Consider the following 22,295-nt stretch of genomic DNA (forward strand, 5'->3'; position numbering starts at 1 on the left):
CTCAGCAGGCCCTCCAGGTGGGCTGAGCTGAGGGGCGGAGTCACGGCTTAGGCAGGTGTCCAGCCCACCCCCAGCCTTTGCCAGCCTCATTGTCCCCAGCAGGGTGGGATGGTGTCTCTTTGGGCCTGGCTGTGTCTCAGGTACACTCGTGAACGTTCCGTCTTAGGCAAATACACATTTTTGTGTGTGTCACATGTTACTTTGCATTTTGCACGTCGTTAAGCAGAAAATAAAGACTAGATCGAGTATTCTTCTCAATTAAAGGAGTTAAAACAGAACATCATCAGTAATCAGCCTCACAGCCTCACATTCCAGGCATTATTAAGTGTTGAAAGAAATGATCATTTTTGGGAAAGTTCTTTTTGTAGAGGGATTGGCCCACCCTTGAGTAGTCGGGTATGGGTTGGAGTCCCAGACAGGCTAGACAGAGGGCAGAGGGCCCTGTCAGTGTGGCGGGAGGGGGTTTCTCTGTCCTGCCTCTAAGTGGATGCTCCAAGGAGGGCACAGATGCGTGGAGGAGATGGTGGTCTTGTCTGGAAGCTGGCGGTTCCATCCCACTGGCGTCCCCCTGAGTGGGTGGGAAACGGAGCCTAGAACAGAGCTCAGCCCCTGTACTCATGGAAGGACACAGAGTGCCCCCTCGGCCCTGTGTCTTCCCACCTGCAGGTTGCTTGGGAGGGGCTCCCTGCAGCTTTTGGGGCCCCCGACCTCGTGCCTCCTGACTTGTGATTCAAACCCCGAATGCATTTACAAGCACATTTCTCCAAATAATGTCAAAACCTGGCAAGACTTACGGGCAACGGGGTGCATGTGTTCCTTATTCGTTTACATGAAGTAACTTCAATGTGTTTTTTATGAGCAATCTGACTTCCAGAAAGAGAAAAAAAATCGACCCATCTTTAATGAGCTTGCTAATGAATTTTTCCTTGAAAAGAAGGAGGCGGCTTTCCACAGAAGGGGGTGTGGAGAGAGACAAATTAAGGTTCCAAAGGGTTAAAGGGCAGTGGGTGATGGCGAGACCAGCATTGTCAGCTGAATTGAGAAAGGTCCTGGGGCAGCTTCTTTTTAGAAAACCCATGTTTAACACAGTGTGAGTCCATCCCGGGAGGGAGCGGTCCCCTTCCCTCCACGGCTTTAATCCCTGTCCTCTCTCCTATAGGGGAGAACAAGGAAGCATTGCCTGGTCTCCCATCTAGGGTGTGAGCAGATGGAAAATTCCGGAAAAGAGTTGTATCTTTCCAAACGAGGCCATCTTGAGTGTGGGTTCCCCTTTTGAAAGGGAGACATGAGTGTGGGCAGGGAAGGACGGACAGCTCTCTCTATAGGGCCTGGTTCCCAGGGGAACCAGCCCTGCGTCTTGAGTGGCTTGAGAAGCCGGGCCCTTAGGGAAGTCTGAGGGACGGGGTGTTGCAGGGGCGTGTGAAATGAGTCCGTATTTCAGAGCTAGGAAAGAGTTCAGAGAGCCCTTGGGGACTCTGTTGGGAGATCTGTCCCCAGAGGTGTCCCCCACCAACCCCCTGGTCCTGGCGCACTGCACCCTAGCAGCACCAGCGAGAGGGGTCCCAAGTTCAGTTGGACCAAGCAGAAGCAGGTGCAGAGTGGGGGGGGGACTCCCCAACTGTGCCAGGGTGAGAGACCCATCTTTGAGGAGCCCATACATTCTGGAATTTCTAGCGCCTTCTTCAGACACTTGTCCCATAGTCCCATATCCTGGTCTTCACTGTGGAAAACAGTGGAAACCACGGCTCTAGCCATGGTTTTGGGAACTGACTGATGAGAAAGTCTGCAGAAAAATCTCTGTCTTCTCAGCTGCCCCCTCCCCTGAGGCCCGGGCTCACGAGGGTCTGGGGCTGGAGCAGGTGCAGAGGAGCTGAGGCTGGGGTCGGCGCCCTCCTCCCCCTTTGGGGATGCGGGTGGGAGAGGGGGAATTAATCAGGGGAGAGGAGGCTGGGGCGGGGTGTAGCCCCGGGTCTCTTAATTGCTCTCCAATTTCTTTGGGCTTAAAAACAATCCAGATGGAGAGTTCTTAAGTCCTCCCAGCCTGGGGGTCGGGGGAGAGGAAGGCTGCCCACCACCTTTGCCTCCTTCTCCGGCAGTGAATAGGGCCTCTGGCAGGGGCTTAAGGAGGAAACTCTTAGCCTGGGAGCTCCCAGGGCCGTTTGAGGCGGAACAAAGGCGCAGGCAGAAAGGAATGTGGGGGCGCCCCCCGTGGAGAACAGCCACCTGGGGATAATCGAGGGCTGAGTGCACAGGAGTTTTCCCAGGTCTTGTGAATACATTCTTTCAATAGAAGGTGCCTTTTCTTCAGATGAAAAGGAGAAAAGCTCAGTCACCTTCCCTGTACTGGAGTGTGTGTGTGTGTGTGTGTGTGTGTGTGTGTGTGTGTATGTTCCCTTTGGGGCCATGGTGGCCCCTTCCTTGTGTGTGTGTGTGTGTGCATGTGTGTTTTGGAGGCCGCGCCACGCAGACGAGAGGCCGCACAATGACACGGTTAGCCAGTCACCCCTCCAGCGTGACCCTGGACATGCTCCTGCTCCCCAGGTCTGGGGCTTCTCTGCACGTGTCTCTCGATGCAGACTGCCTGTGCCTCTGCCCCTAAACCAGAACTGGATCAAACCGGGCCTGATGCCCTAGAGAACACCAGACTGGCAGATGGGGCTGGGGACACAGGACTCCAGGGTGGGAAGGAGGGGACCGGGAGGAGGGTCCGAGGGGCTGAAGGCTGACCGTGTGTCTATACCAGCTGGTCAGGCTGCTTGCTCCTTCTCCCCTCCCCCCGCCTCCCACCTTCTCCCCATTCTCCAGGCCCACCTGATGCTGGAGGCAGTCATGAATTGGGGGCCAATGTCCACACTTAGGATGACAGGGCTCGGCATGGCTCACAGGCCCAGGGGCAGCATTGAGCGAGGGGACCCAGCCAGATGGAGGGCAGAGTTTGCGCCAGCATGACCCCTGACTGTCCTGAGGGCTCTGGCCCCTCTGGGGTGACTGGGGTAGAAATCCCAGCCATGAGAGGAAAGGAGTCCCCGTTTCAGTCTTGGCTGGAGCCTCTTGCTGCTGGCTTCTGGGCCTCAGTTTCCCCATCTGTAGAATGGGGCAGTAGCCTCTCAGCTCTGTATTCTCTAAGGCAGAAGGAACATGGGATGTCAGTCTGGGAAAGGCAAGGGCCCTGTTTCAACAGAGGGGGCGGTAGGTGGAAGGTGTGTCCAGAGAGGGCCCCCACTCACTTCTTGACTGGAGGAAGGGCACACCCCCACTACCTACAACGTGTTCAGTGGAGAAGATTCTGAATGGGTGTTCTTGGACACGGTCTTTTGGTGACCTGGTTCCAGCCCGTGCTCAGCCCCAACTTTGGGTGTGACTTTGGATCCTGTCTCTAGCCTTCTGGCCTCAGTTTTCCCATCTGTAACATGGGGCAGTGCAGGATCGCCGTCAGCCGAGGCCCCTGAAGCTCTAGGTTCCTTTCAGGTGCCTCGTTGGTCCTCTGTGGTTGGTTGGTTGGTTTGCAAGTCAGGAGATCAGAGATCGCTGGTGCCCTGCTGTCCCACCCCTTCTGCTTTAGAGAGGACACAGAGAGTAGAGAGGGCCGGTGCCCTGTCTCGGATAGCAGGCCCTGGGTGTGAGACCCACTGCTGGTAGCCACCAGCTTGACTAGCATAGTCATGGGTCAATCCCCACGGTCAGCTTTTCGTGGACAGGATCCCCACAGCGCTCACGCCCCAAGCTAGCTCCCAGGGGCTTGCCAGCGTACTCTGGGGCCAGGATGGCATTTTATGGAGCATTTTTTTCCATACGGATGGGCCGCTGGCCAGGCCTGGAAAACTTTCCTGGGCTGTGGAGTGGTCAGTGTGCAACGAGACGGGCCCCGTGGCGGCAGTCCCAGGAGGATGCGGCTGGCCGTGCCAGCCCCTGGGGCTCGCCCCGTGCCCTTTGGTCATGAGACTCTGGGCAACACCTCTTCGCCCGCTCAGCTGAGAACTGGAAAAGCCATCAGGGTGGCAACTTCTGGAATAGTGTTCAGTGACCAGGCCTGTGCCAGCTGCCTGTCCCTGACCCAACTTAGAAGCCGCCTCTAGGTAGCCCTTTGTGCTTTGCCTGTGCTTGGTAAATAAATCCCCGGAGCCGGGGGCCGCTGCCACACCTGGTTATTGCCACTGTGGGCTGTGGCCTTTGTTTCGTGACCTTGGTTGCTAATACAATACCTGGGAGCAGAAATGAGGAATCGAGAAATCACTAGCCTCAATTAGATGAGCGGCCCCCTTTCCCGAGACTGCCTCCACCACTCCAGCCATAAACCGTAAACATACACCAAATAGGCCCTAATTCTCTCTAATTGCCCACTCCTGTAGCAGAGAGCGGGTTCCAGGAACAGGCATATGTAAACATCCTCCGTGGTCCGGCCAAGGGAAATTAGAGGGCTGACGGGGGCCGGCGAGAGAGGGGACGTGATTTCAAAAGATGTCCCAATTACCGCTCCCATTTTCATAAATGGGTCCATAATGTCCAGGGCCCGGTCTTCACAAAGGTACAGGAAATTAGTTTTGCGAAGAGCCTGCGTCTGTAAGGGAAGTTGTGGGAGGGCGGTCTTCACTCAACAGGTAGGAAGCCTGAGATCTGAGGCGAGGCTGATTATTTGTATAAACTACGGGCTCTAGTTCTGGAAATCACCGTTTGATTGAAAATAATCCTTTTGTGTCTCTCCCTGCTCTAAACATCCATAAGTTCTTTGTATCAAAGGCATGCCATGCCAGACCCGTTAGGTCCTGTTGGCCGCTGGAAAAGGGCCGCTGGCCTCTTTTAAAATCTTGAGATGAAGAGTTAGATTTTTCTTTTCTTTTTTAAAAAATACTTAATTTATTTATTTGAGAGTGAGGAAATACAAGCGGGGAGGAGGGGCGGAGGGAGAAGTAGGCTTCCCGCCGAGCAGGGGGCCCGATGCGGGGGTTTGATCCCAGGGCCCCAGGATCATGACCAGAGCGGAAGGCAGATGCTGAACCGTCTGAGCCCTGCAGGCGCCCCTGGAGCTAGACTTGGCTAATCCCGGGAAGCCACTGGGATATTTCTGGGATGTCCACCAGGGCTTCCTGGATCAGAAGCTCAGGGCAGGCATTTAGGAGATGAGATCAAATGCTGGTGGCCGTGGTGTCTCTGGACCCCATAAGGAAGCCCCATGTCTTCCTTGGGCTCCAGACAGTGACTCATCCCTGTGGCTTCCCCACCACATCTGTTACCCTTCCAGCCCCACGCTCTGTTATCTTCGATCCCGGCAGACCCAGGGCTGTGCTGCACGCAGCTTTGAACCCAGGGTCTGACTTGGCCAGCGCCATGTCTTTGCAGGCAGCCTGGGTCTGCCTCAAAGTTAATCCAGGACTGTCAGCCGCTCCAGGGGATGGGGGCGGGGAGGGGGGCACTCATGGAGCCCCAGGGGCAGAAGCAGGAGAAAAAACACAGATGCCCCAAGCGACCTGATTTCCTTGGTCCTATTAAACACACCAAAGTACTCCTCCCCCCACCCCCACTCCTACCCCTTGTTCCCACGGGAATTGGCAGTGCTGGGGGAGAGGTGGGTCTGGCTGTGTGTTCAGCCACTGGAGTCCAGACACTGGAGTCCCAGTGTCACCTTGGGACTGTGATCTCGAGCAGAGGGCCACCCCAGGTGCTCACATGCTCTCAGGGAGGGCTGGAAACGAGCTAAGGTGGTCTCCAGCTCCAGATGGAGCTGGTGTATCACCAGAGTCTGTCTTTGGCCGTCCACCAGCTTATGACTCTTCAGTTAACATTTATTTATTTTTTAGTGACTTTTGTTTTTTTGGTTATAAAATCAACCGATTAGGAGAAAACAAGGTTTTGGAAGCTCGAGGCCAGGGAAGGAATTTTTAGGAGGATTTAGAAGCAAGAGGCATACCCTGCGGTGTCCCGGCCAAGTCTTGGGGAGGTGTAGACAGTAGAGGGCACCCCACAGGGCTTACGTCAGGGCAGGGGGAGCTGCACAGGGCTGCCTCCCTACCTTGGAGCTCCCTGCCTGCTCGCTCTCTGGCCCCGACCTCTGGCTACGCCCTCACCCACCTCACAGAGCTGTAGAGACCTCATCGGGCCGACTGCCCTCCCACCGCAGCTACTCACCCTCCCTAGACTCTACGGCACGTGTGTTTAAAGTCAACTCACTTAGAAAAATCTGTTTTGTTTTGTTTTGTTTTGTTTTAACAAATAGATTTTTTTTTCTTTTCCTGAGCAGCCTCAGGTTTATAGAAAAAGTGAATGGCAAGGTACAGAGCATTCCTATACCTGTCCCTGTCCCCGAGTTTTCCTGTCACTAACAGCTGGAACAGCTGGCGTTGTGTGGCACATGATTAGCTGGTCAGCCAGTCGTTGATACGTTGCTGTGGACTGAAGTCCAGCACTTACGCCATTCCTTGGGTTCCCTCTTTCCTCTTGTACCATCGGTGTGTTTTGACAGATCTGTAGTAACTTCTGTTACTGAACTCAATTTTTTTTTTTTTTTAAACTTTAAGGCAAATGTTTGAAACATAAGGTTTGATATGCCTGGACACAGCCTGTCACGGTGCTGATTGAAAGGTGCATGTAATCATTAAAGAGGAGGCATCTCTCCAGGCACCACGGTCTTCTGTCCCTTGACTGTGTGCCACAGTTTTAGGACACACTGTCCATTCGAGACTCCACAGCCTGTGGTCCCCAGCCTGCCGCTCTAGTCCTACCCACATTCACACCCTGCCTTTTCGACTTCGGCCTGAGGACACGCTGTGTCTCAGCGCTGCTCTTCCTCCGTGGTGGGATGCCCTTCCAGGGAGTCTGCTCCGCACCCTTTTGGTGTTCAGATCAGCTGTCATTCACGTTGGAAGTCTTTGGCACTTAGTTCCATGCGTCGCACTAAGCCAAGGGCTCTTGGGTCAGGAGTTGCGTGCCTGCCTCTGGGCTTGCGCCCATCCACTCTGCCCGCCGCTGAGGCTGGGGTGGGGAGCTTGGCAGGTGAGTGAGCACGCGAGCGTGTACGGAAAAGAGAAATGCTTGACTTCACCAATTCCACGCTTGCTGAGGAGTTGGGAGTCCCTACTTTAGTTGGGTGAGTTTCCACCCAGTGACCCTGCGTGCTCTCATTCCAGCTGAAGACGCCATCTGGAATCATCCACGGAAGGAGAGACCTCGACATGCCACCCAGCACCCTCAGGTGTTCAGATCGTAAGTTGCTGGGGTGTGGGGGACACATCTGTGGGCTCGTCACTGAGGGTGGGGGGCTGTTGCCCAGAGCACATGGCCAGGCGAGGCCTGGGTTGGGGGGGCCTGGTGAGCACTGGCCAAGGGGCCGCTCACGGGGAGGTGGGTGCCCAGTGAGGCAAACTGATTGCAGACCTTTGGGGGGGGCTTGTGTTGTAAGGCAGGACCCCCAGCCTCCTTGTGTTGTCTCTGTGGCAGAAGAATTCTATAGGCGGCTTCGAGTGCGGGACCCCAAAGAATTCCTTCTCTCTAGCTCCTCTCCATGAATGGCCCTTTCATTATTGAGTGTCCCTTTGGCTCTTGCGCCCCAGGGCAGACTAGGATGGAAGTGCCCTTGTGAGCTGGGGGGCCCTTCAAAGGGCCAAGGAAAAAACGCGGGCCGAGGGACCAGCCTCTCAAACGGGCTTCCAGCTCCAATGACCTTCGCTCACCCCCTTGAAATGTCTGGAAAACAGAATGGGCAGATTTTCTGTCTTCAAAGTTTCCGGCTAAACCTCTTCAAGTTCTTTATTGTTTGGGACTGAGACACTCAGCAATGGTAATGGGTAGTTTCTTTTGTATTTGCCTTGAAAGGCCAAAATATTTTCATATTGCTACAGACAAAGCCTTCTGTTTAGAAAAGAACGCCATGTCTGTCGCTTCCCACCGGGGAGACTGTGTACGACGTGTGTGTGTGTCTCTGTGTACTACTCTGGGGTCTTGAAACAGGTTTCTCATGGGGATGGCCATTCACCGGGGTCCAGGGGGAATGCGTCTGCCCTGCCGAGGGGGTCTGGGGAAGCCGGCCCTAATTCTCTATCTGTCCCCGTTGGTCTAGGACGTGAGCCCCGGGGGCGGCGGGTGGTGGGGGTGGGCCGGCTGCACTAACCTTGACTCTGCCTGTGCCTGCGTCTGCCATGTGTTTGTGGTAGCGACTGTGGCTTGTGCCTCGGTGGTCAGCTTGGTGGGAGCAAGCAGGAGGGTCTAAGATACGGTGGGTGTTCTGTTTCTCTTACTGGGAGGGCATTTCACGGGTATCTGTTACCTGATCCAAATAAGGGCCCGTGGCTGGAGGAGGGAAAGCAGGAAGGAGTGGATGAACACATAACTAGGTAAAGGAGGGAGCAGGCCGGGACGAGAGTGCTATGACCCAGATCCCGTTCGATGCGAAGGCCGTTGATCTCTAAGTCAGTAAAGTGTTCAGTCAGTGTGTAAAGAGAGCCACTCACGAGCCGACACCCAGTCACCATAGACCCAGACATAGGTGTGATGCAAATAGACAGTCCCTGAAGTTTACCGGTAAAAGAATAAAATGTAAATAGGAGAGCCAAGGACCCAGGGGTGGAAACGCAGAAGCCAGTAGCCACAGGGCCATGTCGTGTACGTACACATCCTCTAGGAGGCTAGATCTTCTGTGAAGTGTTCTGATCATGAATGATGGTGATGATAACAATCCTTCCAGGCGGGAGGAAGCTTCTGGAGGTGATGGGTAGGCTTAGGACAAGGATCTCAATGACAGGTTCATGGTGTACGCTTCCCTCCGGTCTCATTGGGGTCCTGTACGTGGCTTTTTGTGTGTCAAAGCACAATTAAAATGAAAAAGCCTAAGGAGAAGGTCACTGAAAGGATTGCCCAAGCCCTGGTGAGAACGAGAGGGTGAGTCCCGTGAAAATGAAACAGGTACGAGAGGGGATGTGAGGGAGCAGGCAGTTGGAGGCGGGGGAGAGAGCATGGCAAAAAGTAAATAGTAAATGGAAGGAAGAACTAGTATTTTCTTAAATTAGGGCATGCACAAGTATATAAGGAGGAGTACATCAGGTGATCGCAGACCAGGTGTTACAACGAGTCCGCAGGTGGGCTCCTGGCATAGACAAATAAATTAGTAGGCAAGAGTTTGAAGAATAGGTTAAAAAAAAAAAAAATATATATATATATATATATATATAGAGAGAGAGAGAGAGAGAGAGAGAGAGAGGGAGAGAGAGGAGACCCAGGACACCAAAGAAGTGAGTTAACTTTTACCAGAAGTTTTCTAACTCCAGGCACACGTAAATGAATAAATACTGAAATGAAAGAAAGCCAAGGAGAGAGAGTCACTGGTGGAAACTCCTAGACCCGGATGGGAGCGTGGTGGCAGGGGTTTGTGGTGTCCCCCAGTCCTGGGAGCTGAGTCTGTCCCGTGAAAGGATACAAGGGAGAATAAAGTAAAATATCCAAATAAAAATCAAGAAGCATGGAAGGAAAAGGAGCAGGTCCAGAAGGCCAGGAACGGGTGCACACTCAAGCGGGTAGACAGCGGTGGAACTCGGGGTGCAGGGCTGTCACGCAGCAGAAGTTAGAGTGAGTCCAGTTCCACAAGCCAGGATGCTGTCCATCAAGTAAGACGTCTGTAAATCAATAGGTAACTCAGGACCCAGAGAAACCGAGGGGGCAGAGTGAAGGGGAGCCGGGAACGTGGGCAACAGGGTCGTCATTCATCTCATCGGGGCCCCGAAGCCCCTGGAGAAGGAAGGCAGGCAAGTGGAGGGGAGAAGCAAAGCTGGCATTGGAGGGAAGGACAGCTCTCAGGGTGGCTGGCAACCAAACAGAGAGATGGGGGCCAGGACAGAGATCCGTGGGAGGGGGTGTGCTCGAACCATGGACGGTCATAGGTCAGTCTGAGCGCTCACATCCATTAATAGTGGAACAACTAGCTGATAAAGAAAAAGAAAACAGGAAGGGAGAATGGTTGGAAGGAAGGAAGGAGAGAAGGAAGGAAGGAACCACGGAGCCACAGAGGTTGGGGATGGCCGTTTGCAGGAGGCATTAGGATTCAGGGGTCTGCGCGACTGAGTGTCAGAGATCAAAAGATCGCAAGAAAGGAGCGAGGCAGAGAGAAGCATGAGAACGGGCTGGGGGTGGGGTGGACGGTGGGCAGTAGATGAGCGGGTCCGCAGTTCTGTGTAGACACACCTAACTCTAGGGGCAAAAGAGTAGTGACTTCACTAGGGAGAAGGCCTGGATGGATACGGGAGCGCTCCAGGGAAGGAGTAGAAGAGAAAAAAGGTTTATGATACCCAGTGAGGAAGGTGTCTGATTTCCAGCAGAGTGAAAGGCAGTGAGAACGATTGAAAGAGTGGGAGGAAAACAAAACAAAACAATCAAGAAGGGGAAAAAGTTAAAATAAAATTAAAAAAACTATAAAAAGTAATAAATCAATAGGTCAAACAATGAGGTCTAGGAGAGGGAACTGGCTTAGCACCGATCGTCCACATTCATTCAGACCTGGGGCCCCAGAGTTTATAAATGATAAAAACGTGACCATCAGTAAAGAGAGCGACCCACGACCCACGAGAGACAGAGCCCACACCAGGGCAAGAACACGAGCAGGCGGCCCGAACCCGGAGTTACGACTGATGCGAAACTGGGCTCTGGAGATGGGGAAGTAAATCCTGACCCGAACCACCAGTGGGAGGAATGAATGAACAAAAGGAAGTCTCACGTCCACGGGTGCTGTGGAGGCTCTGGGAGTCACAGATTACGGCTAATCCAATTCTGTGCACCTGAGGTCCATAAATAAAAGAATAAATATTGAAATAAAAGGGTGACAGAAAGAATGAATGGGCCCAGGGATGGCTGAATTAGAAATGGAGATGCCCGGGACTGCCAGGAGAGCACTGCCCTTGGGACTGTCACTCATCTGACTCTGGGCACCTGAGCCCCCCCGCCCCCCAAGAGCAAGAAGACCCAGGGACCCAGCCCCAGAGGGGAAGAGGGAGGAGGAGAGCCGAGGCAGAGGGGAAGACACCAGAACAGGTCACGGCCGGTGTGTCCGAAAGAGCAGGCTCTGTTAGGATTAGCCATGAGCTCCTCGGTCCTAAAGGTCCATGAGATTGATCAGTCCCTGTTTCTAGAACAAGGGAAGTGGAGAGAGTGGAAAAAGAAGCAAAAGACCAAAAATGGAAGATAATAAACATGAAAACAACCACAGTGACAAATGGAGAGTTGGGAGAGCTTGTGTGATGAGGGATTATAATTAGTTTATAGACACTCTCCTTAAATAGATAAATGCATTACTCCTCTCAGAGCATAAATGAAAAATAAAGGAAATAGCTCGCCCGATGACAAGGCTGCGCCGTCTCGCACCTTAATGAAATAGATGCAATGGCGGCTCGGAAAGGGAAGAACAAATACCCACGTGTAGTAGTTGGCTCAGGGCCAGGAAGAGAGTTTGTGGATGGGCACTGGGGCATGGTGCTTGGTGTGCACGGGGCGGGGGGCTCACAGGGGACCAGGAAGGGAAAGGAGGGCCCCGGATGGGGGAACTGGATTCGTCTTCCTGCGGGGAGGAGTGATAGAAAGTCAGGAAGATGAGATTTAGGAAGAAACAAGAGAAAGGAATTGGGGAAAAAGTGCGAGGTGAGCACCTAGCTAAGGGTTGTGAAGGGGGGTCTGCACACCCAAGGCTCTGTCTGCGGAGGACTACAGAGGAGGAACTGGAAGGGGAGCGGGGAAGGAACAAGGAAGGAGGAAAGAGGAAGGAGGGAACAAGGGGGGAGGAAGGAAGGAAGGAAAGAGGAAGGAGGAAGGAAGGAAGGGAGGAACACAGAAGGAGGAAGCGGGGGAGGAAAGGGAGGAAGGCAGGGGTTTTGGGCCCTGAGTCCAGCGGGCGGAGTGAGAGGGTAGGGAGAGGGACGGCTCTGGCATGCTGTGTGCTTGCTGTGTGCACTTGGCCTGGCCAGGAGGGGCCGGCTCAGGAGGGCCCGGGCCGCAGAGTGCTGGGGCATGTCCTGGCCGCGCGGGCCGGTTCACCTTCCTCCCACCCTCAGTGTCCCCATCCGTAACCTCGGAAGGGCCTCAGCTTCCCGCTCGGATGGATTGTGGGGGCAGACGCCGACCTGCCTGTGGGCAGTGCCCTGTCCGTAGCCCTGGGGAAGCGGCAGGCTTGGGCCGGGGCCTTGCAGAAGGCTGCGTGAACAAGGGGTGCGGCGCCAGGTGGGGGTCTCGGCCCCTCCCTGGGCTGGGTCACCTGTGAGGGAGGCTCTTCCCGCCAGGGGGCAGCAGAGGGCAAGGGAGCAGGAGGCCCCAGGGCCGCCCCTGGGCTGCAGGGGGTCGTGCGGGGAAAGGAGGGTGCTGGGCCAGGAGCGCCTGCGGAGGTTGACCCAGGAGCCCCGTGACCCAGGTGCCCAGGGGCAGGTCACCAGAAACCTTGTTCATGAAACCTTCTGGAAGGTGCCCACGCGCCCTCCAGTCTGGTCTAGCGTTGACCGCTTGCCTTTCTCAGTGCGGGGCAGGTGCACCTCGGCCCGGGGTGCAGATGTGGTCCCGGGATCCCGGCCCCCTTGACATGGCATCCCCAGAGACCGTTTCAAGGCCTCCCTGTCTTCTCGCCTGTTCTCCGATGTCTTCTGTATCGGGCAGCGGTTGCATTGGGATGTGCGTTGGAGTTGTCCTTCTCCTCCTGACCTGCCCTCGGGGGCCCCGGCAGGTCGGGAAGGTCTTGTGTACTGACATCTCTGACCCCGGGGCCTCCGGGGTCTGTCCGGTCTCCTCTCTCTCTGTAGTGGACAGGATTTGTGCAGTTGTGTCTTACGTGCCTGTTTGTCTGCGGAAACTACAACCCAAGTCCCTGTTGACCTCTCAGTGTCCCTTTGGGACGTGAAACCAAAATTGGATTTGTGACAAGTGCCCTGAGCAGGAGGTACCGCCTAGGTGCGGGGCGGGGAGCACCAGGACCCCAGAGGGGTGGGGCTGGGGCAGGGCCGGGGCACAGCTAAGGCCTGCAGTGGCTCTGGACACTGGGTGGGAGCAGGTGCAGGGGTGGGGGTACTGCTGCTGGGGGGGGGCAGCCACGCTAAAGGTGTTTACTTGGGGCAGTGAAGCGGGGCTCAGGATTCATAGCTGTAGAGTTCGAGATAGGACGTGAGGAGAGAGTGAGGGGGACTAGGGTGACTTCCACGCCTCTCGCGTGGCCTGGAATGGAGGATGGCATTCATGTGTCTGGAGCCACTTTCTGTGCCTCCAGGACCACCTGCCTGGGCCATGGGAGCAGGGCCATGTGGGCCTATATGCTGGGGCTGCAGGGCTCTGCTCTCCTCCTCCTCAGGAATCCGGGGGCTCTGGGCTCTGCCTCAGCTGGCTGGAAGCCTGGGGTCTGCGCTCAGGAAGCCTGAGGCACCTGCTAAACCAGGGACCCCTCCAAAGAGCTTCCCTGACCAGCCCACATGTCACCATGTGCACTAGGGTGGGGGCAGGGCAGGGGAACCTTTCTGTGGTTATTTGAAGTCAGTTGAGGTGCAGGAAGGCTTTAAAATGTTGGGTGTGCAGGGAGGAGGAGGAGGACGAAGAGGAGGAGGAGGAGGACGAGGAGGACGAGGAGGAGGAGGAGGGGAAGGGGGCCACAGCCAAAAGCGGGGAGGAAGCAGAGGAAGAGGAACAGACCTCTGGGGGAGCCTTCTCCCCGTGTCAGAGGGGCTGTGGAGGGGTCCCAGGGGCTGGAAATTGGCCATTGGGAGAAGCTCCAGGGAGACCTGCGGGTGCCCTGATGGGTGTGTGGTTTGGGATCCAGGCGATGGTCTGTTCTTGGGAATGCAGAGGGCGTGAGGAGTGTCAGGTCAGGACCCTCAGAATCTTTGGCCCTTTAGAGTTTTCAATCTGCTGTTCTAAGGGTCTCCACTTCTGGGGTGCAGAGATTCAGGACAGGGCTTCCCCTCTGGTGCCCACCACCCCACCAACGGCTGCAGGAGCCAGAGTGGGGATTCCTGTGGGGCCCCCATCGTTCCCGACCCACCCACGAGTTCCGAGTTGGGATCTCAGTGCTCCCCTCTGATCAGGGCACATCTTCAGTGTGTTTTTCTTTCTTTTAACTTACTAAAATGAGAGCCAATTTTCTCTCTTGGCCTTGGACTTGTGCATGCACTCCATGCACAGATCCTTCCCCCGGTGACCCGGGAGCTCTTCTTAGACTCCTCTGTGACTCCCAACTCCCTCCTCTGGAAGCTCAGCCCCAGGGCTGGCCTTCCAGAGGCTGGAGGCTGGAGGCTGGAGGCGGGGCCTCAGAGGGCAGACAGGCCAAGGCCCCCCTCGTGTTCCTAATGTAAACGGTGTGGCTGGCACATGACCTAGAGCAGGAGGTCACCCATCACCCTGCCACGTCACGCCTCTGTCTCTTTCCCCTTCGCATTCTTGTCTGTGGGCATACTTTTTCTTTTTTTTTAAATGGACATCTTTTTTTTTTTTTTAAATAAGCATTCAGTTTTGAAACCTTTAAACCTTGCCTTCTTCACCACATATATCCTGCATTTTCCATGCAATGTTTTTGTCATCAGCGTTTTTCTTTTTTCCATGAAAAAAAAATCGTCGCCTCACTGGCTGTTGCGTCCCATTGAGCGGTTATAGGTCATCATTTGCAATGCCTACTTGCTACTGTGACATATAACTCCTCTTTTTGTTTCTTCCCCTAATGCTCTGAATCCCACCACGGCGAATGGCTTTGCGCACATCCACTCTTTCTCATTCTTAACGAATTGCTTTCCTTCACCCCGAAATGACCATTGCTTCATGGCATGCCAGTTTCTCCTGCTAGACTGTGAGCCCCTGAAGGGCGAGGAGCTTGCCAGATTGATCTTTGTACCCCCAGTGCCTGCTGTGGTGTGGATGGCGCATGGTGGACGGATGGGTGAAAGCGTGAGTGCTGAATGTGACTGGCTTTCCTGGGGTCGAGCTGCTTGAGCGGAAGGCCGGGGAGTTTGTGTGGGTGTTGACTGATTTCCGAGGGCCTAGACCATTTTACAATGTCCAGCAATGTATTAGCATTTTGTTAAGATATTGCTAGTTTCTCTCTGTTAAACAGTGCTTTTCTGTCATTTTAACTTGCATTGCTTTGATTACTAATGAAGGTTGAGCATTTTCACGTATCCTTGTTAACCAATTGTATTTTCTCTTCTGTGAACTGTTTGTCCAAGTCCATTGGGTCATGGCTTTCTGGTGAGACTGGTCAAGGATGGAATGGGAGGGGATGTAGTGAGCCCTCTGTCACAGGAGGCATTCAAGGGGCAGGCTGGGCAGACCCTTGATGGGGGTAGTTTAAAGGGGATTCACATAGCAGGTATGGGGGTGGGTCTAGATGGTCTTGGAGGTCTATTTGACTAGGATTTGCTTCTTCTTGGAGATGGGGGGTGGGGACATTTTCCATTTGGCAGCCTGACAACATTTAAGATCATATCCCCTGGGTGGGTTCATGCATTTATGACTTATAAGCTGCACTGCACCCTCTGGAACTCTCCTGGGACAGGAATAGCTCTTTGATCCTCTGAGGTCCAGAGAACCATGCCTAGCATCTCGGGCCCTGAGCTGGTGGCTTCCCACCAGCCCTGACACCCAGCCCTGTTTCCTTTTGAGGGAGCCAGCCCCCTGGACCGTCATTTACCGCCTCGTAGGGAATCAGGAGAGACCATCTGCTGTCCTTAGCATTCCCAGTGTCCTGTGATATGTCAGCAAATGTCCCTGAGTCCTTAGATGGATGGGACATATTGGATCGGGATTGGTGGAGAACCCTTCAGGTTTTCTTCAATGGGGCGATTAAATTCTGTGATCCAAGGAGCAGATTGGACCCCATGGTCTTCTGGGGTTTCCCCTCATGCCCCACCACAAACTAACCTGGGCTCAAAGGCCATCGAGACCATTTGGGGAGGGTGTGTCACCCACGGAGGGCTTGCCCCCCCTTCCAGAACACACCCTGCTGCTTCCCGCCGAGCCCTCTACTACAGCACTCAACGCTGTTTGCCTGCGTCAGAATGAGTCACACACCTGTCTGTCCCAGCATCGAGGCTTGGGAGGCCAGCAGTGACTGCCAGCGTTGATTTAACCCATCCGTCCATTCATCTGCGCACTTGGCCTCCATTTCTTGACCTGGTGCTTTGGCCTCTCCCTTCCCTGAAAGCAAGCCTTTTCATCTTGGGGGGGCTGTGCAGCGCCATGGGCTGTGGTCATGAAGCGAACACCCTTATTAGAGCTTTCTCCTCCGGGGTCACTGCTCTGAGCACGTCCCAGCTGGACTCATCCGCCACCATCACCCATACAGCTTTCTGTCCCCATGGCGCTTTCCCAGGCATCACCCACCGCGGCGGATCCGGGGCCGGGGTCCGAGAGGGCCCCCCGCCGGTGAGCGGAGGAGTCCTCCCCAGGCCGCCCTGCCTGGTGCATGGTCCCTGCCACGAGCTTTGCCTTCAGCCTCCCTGCTTCTCCACCAGACGGCAGTGGTTGTAACTCACCCCTTCATTCCTTCATCTCTTCATTCCGTCACAGTCCACACCCCATTTTTTCAAGTTAGCCGGTGCTGTACTGGAGCTGGCTCCCAGGGACTCATCCCAATTATCTCCTTCTGGAAGAAAAGACGAGCCCGTCTGCAAGGGGCTGCGTCTTTGTGTCAGCAGAAGGCTTGACCCTTGGCTCAGCATCCCCAGCTTCAAGACCCAAGTTCCATGGGAAGCTGGATTGCCCTCCCTGACTTTGTTCCTTACAAAACTAGGTTGATTGGTAATCAGCAAAGTGTGTCCCCAGGTGTTCAGAAATCATAACCTGTGTCCTTAAGAGGCCAGAGTGACGGCTAGGGGGTCTGAGATGGACGGCTGCTTCTGGCCGTGAGCTGGCTTTTAAGTCATTAAGAACCCTGGTCTTGCCCGGTGGTGATCCTAGAGCCATTCCTGTCCCTTTCGAAATTAGTTAATGGTGGGTTCTGTTTAGAGAAAATTGGGAGATATGATTGCACACAGAGGTGACCGGGTTCATGCCCTGTGCGGGGATCTGCTCGGAATGATCTGTTGGCAGACCTGGGCATCCAACACACGTGGTGCTTCGCAAACCTGGACATGCCCCTGGTGTTGACGTGGGTCCCAGGCCGGGGGGGACCTCTGCCCCCTTTAGCTCACTGCTGCCCTTATGGAACAAGGCAGAAGTCTTGGGGCCTCTGCTTAGAATTCTGTGGTTTATTCATTGCATTGGAGAGAGGGCGTAGTGGGCAAAGCCAGGACCCCGGAGCTGGACAAACGTGTGTGGTTTAAACTGACCGTGACAGCTTGAGTCTGTCTTCTGGGGGGACAACGGCACCCACCTCGCAGGGCTGTTGTGAGGATTCTTGTAACCAAGGCTTTGAACTGGGTTTCTGACCAGGCGGTGTGCGTGCCCCCGGGGGGCTGCTGGGGGTGGATGGCAGGCCGAGCGGGGGGACAGCCTGACTCAGCAGGTTAGCGGGAAATCGCTTTGCCAGATGGGCAGCGGGCATCGTGGGATGGGGTGCTAAGTTGGCATGGCGTCGTGGGTTAGATAGAAGTCATTCTGGCAGGGACCTTTATGCCAGGGGATGGGGGCCTCTTTGGGCAACACCCTTGCCCCCCTGGGGTACGTGTTCACGCTCACCTCTGTAAAAGGTTGGAAGCACCCACTGGGTCTTGCCTACCGCTGTGTCTGGCCTGTGGGCGGCACTTAACACACATGCCTCCTTCCATAAGAGATCTCCTTAGCAGTGCCCCCTCCCTGCCCTGCCCCGCTACCGCCCACCGAAATATTAGGTACCGGCCATCAAAGACACTGCCACGTCCCCTCTCTCAATTACCAACATTTGGGCTCAAATGCCAGCAGCCCGGGTGCCTAACACAGTACCAAGCCAGTGGTAGGGGTCACCTTCCATTTTTGTTGACTGGACGCATGGGTGAATGGCCAAACCACAAACTGTAACCAAACGCCAGTGGCAGATGTTAAAACCCTTCCTAAGAGCTTATATTTCACTCCTGATTAACCTGTTAACAATTGTTGAATTGTATCTTACGGACTTCTGTATGACGTGTGTTGTCAGAAAACCAGGATTCTCGTTTGGGGTTCCGTGTGATGAAACTTCAGCCGTCTGTGTACTGTGTTAGAAATTAGAACCTGGCAGACCCCCTCCCCAGGGGGGGGGCACCTAGCGAACTGGGCAGTGCTGAGCGAGTCACTTCTCCTCTTTGACCCTCAGTCTCCTTTTCTCTGCTGGGTCACCAGAAAGCTCCTTCCACTGGGTGGTTGTGAGGCCAGGGGCTAGGTCCATTACAACAGAGCTGATCAAACTCTGGCTCTCACTGGGAATGGTCGAATGCTGAGGGTTGTCTGGAAAGTTCCGAACCTTTGCCGGTTGTGTTTCAGCAGTCAATGGAACGTGTAAGACAGAGGCTGAGCGGTCTGCAAGCAGTTAGCGAGCTGGCCCAGGGTGAATACTGGTTTGATTAATGAGTGACGGCTTTTTTCCTTCCTTGGAGCCTCCCCTCTCGTCCCACTTTCCATCCTGGCTGCTGCTTCTCACATGGAGGTTGTTGCTGCCTGGGGAGGACTGCTTGGGGCTTTGCTGTACCTGTCGACTCCATGTCTGGGGCGGCTTCTGCAGACGTCTGTGTGTGCCCGAGGTCGAGTCTGCCAGGCAGGAAGAGGGGACATATTCTGCCCTGCAGGGGAAAGGCTTGTGTTCCTTATTTCCTCACACCCCCTCTTCCCTCTTTCTCTGGCTGGAAGGTGGGGAAGTCAGTCTGCAGTCTGGTCTGGGGGCGGGGCTGTTAACCGCTCTACCCCACAAGCTTCCTGCTTGACTGGGGTGTGGGCCCAGTTTCTCGATGAGGTAGCTGAGATCAGAGACAGGGGGGGGAACAGAGCCAGGCTGAACGGTGCCCTTTGACCCTGCCAGCCAAGCTCTGCCAGTGACTGAGGCCAGCCTCTGCGGGCCCGCGTGTTCTCGGACCCCTGGCAGGGGTCCATTGTGTTCCAGAGCTCGGTTGGCCCCAAGTGGGAGCATTAAATGAGGTATTAGGAGTCATTTTGGGGTGGGGGGGTTATCTCAAGAGACCCCTGAGTTTCTCGCCTGGCCCTTGTCTGATGCGTGAGGGGAGCAGCGTCCTGCCGCCTGGGTGGGTTGGAGTTCTGCACCCCAGCCTCTCTCCTGCCCCGCCTTCCGCAGCAGAAGCTCACTGGCCTCCCTCTCTTCCTGCCTCCTGCTTGCACAGCTTCGGTGGGCAGGACCTGGCCACTCTATGGCCCTTGCAGCTGGCCACCTGGCCACTTCTGTTAGCATTTTTTTTTTTAAGATTTTATTTATTTATTTGACAAACATAGATCACAACTAGGCAGAGAGGCAGGCAGAGAGAGGAGGCAGCAGGCTCCTTGCTGAGCAGAGAGCCCAATGTGGGGCTCGATCCCTGGACCCTGAGATCATGACCTGAGCCAAAGGCAGCGGCTTAACCCACTGAGCCACCCAGGCGCCCCTTCTGTTAGCTTTTGATTGTGAGGTCTGGCCTCATGCTAGACTTGCACCTGCCTCTGGGGGCACTAGGACCAGCTCCCCCACCCTCCCCTCCCTTGGGCTTCACTGTGGGGGCTCGCGCTGTATCATTCTTGCCATCTGGCCCGTGGACATCCCACATCCTTGAGAACATGTCTGAGCATGCCTCCAGGCTTCTGAGGGACCCCATGGGAGGGACAGGTAGATAGGGTCCTCCTCCCAGGGGACTCTGAGTCTGTGTCCAGGTGTCTGCTCCCCAATGGGCCTCAGACTCCTGGAAGCTTAGGCCTTTGTGTGAACCATTGTTGATATCCCAACCTAGAAATGGGCAGGGCTGGGTCCCCATTTCCTGAGGGCAGGATCTGTGTTTCTCTGACCCTTCAAGGCACTAGTAGGCGCCTAGTAGACGCTCACAGACTGATGAGGCAGGGTTTTTCATGGGCGGGAAGAACTGAATTGACAGTCAGTTAATAGGTGAGTCGAGTCCACACTGTTTCTTTAGGGGGAAGGTGTGTTTTCTTGGCAGACTCTTCAGGGCGAATCCTGAGGGTCTCGGGTGGTGGGGGTCTTCCCCCCACCGCCCGGGGAAGGTGCAGCCCAGAGGAGGGTTCCTCCCGATAGAAATGTCTGTCTTCTGCACATTTTTGGATGTATTTATGTCTAGAATAAAACTTCATTTAGGCTCAAGTGACCTCGTTTGTGTTGTGGCCCAAGTGATTCTGGTAACTTGGCACTGGGTAATGCCCAGGCTGGAGGGAAGCCCTGGTCATGCCCACACCCTCCCTGGGACTGTGGACGTCTCCCCCTGAGATGTCTTTGTTCCCACCGTGGGTGACAATTAAACTGTAAGGCATGGGCCAAGTCTGAGATGCAGCTGTAGGCACCCCCAAAACAAGAGGGGGACTGGACTCCAGACCTAGGTTCCTTTCATCCGCTCTCACTCCCTAAAGCACGGTACCTGGGCACAGGTTGAGGGACGGGACTCTCTAGGTCTTGCTCTTTTGAATTCTGGTCCTGGCGCCACCGTTTGCCAGCATGGTGGCCTTGCGCAGGCCATTGGTACCCCGAGTCTTGGTTTTCCCACCTGTAGAATGGGTACGGAAAAATAGAATCCGCTCAGAGGACGCCGGTGAGCCCCGAGTGCAGAGTGCGCCTTGCTGCACCCCGTATCAAGGTCTGGGTTCGAGGCCACTCTTGGGTGTGGCTGAGTTTTGCTCCCTTGTACCCTGGAAATAGTCACATTTCCCTGGCACGGTTACTGTGGGACTCAATGACGTTGTTTCTGTGAAAATAAATGCTTTGTTACCTGGCACACCGGTGGCCTCACCCCTTGTTCTCTGGTGGGCCCTGGGTCTGACCACAGTGCCCTGTGGCCTGTGGGCACTGGTCACCAAAGCCCTGTGCTCCCCAGAACTGTGGCGACCCGAGTGGCTGGTGTGTGGTGTGGAGGACGTCAGGGAAGCACCCGGCTGGCTCTGGGAGGCCGTGAGGGAGGGAGGGAAGGGTTGGCTTTTAAATACAGAGATTTAACAAGGTTCGGGGGGAGGGGAGTTGAGGCCAAAGGTATAGGGGGTGGTGTGGGTGGGGGAGGTGGGATCAGGGAGGACTTTCAGGAACCCCCAGAGGAGGGAGAGGCTGATATTTTAGAGAATATCCAAGTTTAGTTGGCAGTGGTTTGGGTGGTGTTCAGAAAGGCCGAATGTTCTGGAATCTGGGGGTGGTAAGGAAAGGACCTGCAGAGGTCGCGGGTGCAGGAAGGTGTCAGGTCCTAAGGCTACGCTCTGGAAGTCTCTGCGGGTGGGGGAGCCCAGAGATGGAGGGGCACTAGCTAGCTGGGGCTGGAGCAGGTGCCTGGGTGCTCCCCTGGCCCCCCACGGCTGCGGGGAGCCGGGGCCTTCTCCCTGTGTTGTCCAGTGGCGTCCAGTCCCGGGGCTGCTCTCCTCTCCTCGCCCCCCGGCCTGCCTGTCTGCATGAGAACTCTTGTCAGCCAGTGAGACGGGGAGCGGGCCCCTTCATCTGCACCTGTGTCTCTCTCAGCCTCCGCAGCCACAGGGACACCCTGCACACGTCCCCGCGGGACAGGCCGGACCCAAAGACTCTGGACCAGGGCCGCCCCCTGCGAGGAGGGGCAAGCCCTCCTGGCCTCTCCTTGCGTAGCCACCCGTCCTCTGGCTGATGGACTGCACTGATCTGAGGCTCAGACACGTGGGCCGGACCCCTGCCCACCCCTCAGGAGCCCTGAGACTTGGGGGAACCACGGAGCGTTCACTGGCCCACACCTGAGGACACCTACCTCACAGGGTTGTTGTGAGGAGCGAGTGATGTGGTTTGAAAGCGCCTGACCTGGGGCTTGGCACACCCTATTGTGCTCTCAATAAATGTGTTTCTTGCCTTAACAACAGCAGTGATGGGTGTGCTACTAATATGAGGAGGGTGACTGTCGGGTGTCCTGTCTGGCTGGGGCTGCTCTCCCCCTGGGGTGTGTGGCGGGCGGGGAGGGAGGGGGAGCCCACACTGAACTCCTGTGCTGATGCGTGTTGGGGTGAACTAACTCGGGTGGGTCCCCCTCCTTCTAATGGTTTATGGGATGCCAGTTTCCTTTCCAGAAAGGAATGTAGCTGGGGAGTGGAGGAAGTCGGAGCTGAGCGCAGTTTTGGGGTCCCTAGAGCCCCGTGGGGGCTGCCCCCAGGCTGCAGCTCTTCCTCCCCTCCTCCGGCGCTCCTCCCAGGGTCTTGCCTGGGCCAGGCAGAGCTGTGGTCCTGCTCGAGCTGACAGTGAGTGTGCGGCCAGCCGGCAGATGACCTGG

General features: G+C 55.5%; 1 protein-coding gene across 10 annotated transcripts in view; it reads left to right on the forward strand.

The window, feature by feature from the left end:
• Window positions 1–21,885, forward strand: part of LOC125105050 (uncharacterized) — a 33,415-nt gene extending 11,530 nt beyond the window's left edge. For 7 of the 10 annotated variants that reach the window (XR_007128796.1, XR_007128795.1, XR_007128797.1 and 4 more), the window contains 2 exons: window positions 7,122–7,197; window positions 21,527–21,885. Coding sequence is in view for 6 of the 10 variants with exons in the window: in XM_047738082.1 (XP_047594038.1) it covers window positions 7,122–7,197; window positions 21,527–21,678 (228 nt within the window). In the remaining 4 variants the exon portion in view is untranslated. The other 3 variants (XM_047738085.1, XM_047738087.1, XM_047738086.1) reach the window with 3 other exon arrangements.
• The last annotated feature ends 410 nt before the right edge of the window (window positions 21,886–22,295 follow it).

The sequence above is a fragment of the Lutra lutra genome, chromosome 7 (genome assembly GCF_902655055.1).
Source record: "Lutra lutra chromosome 7, mLutLut1.2, whole genome shotgun sequence".
Classification (NCBI taxonomy): domain Eukaryota; kingdom Metazoa; phylum Chordata; class Mammalia; order Carnivora; family Mustelidae; genus Lutra; species Lutra lutra.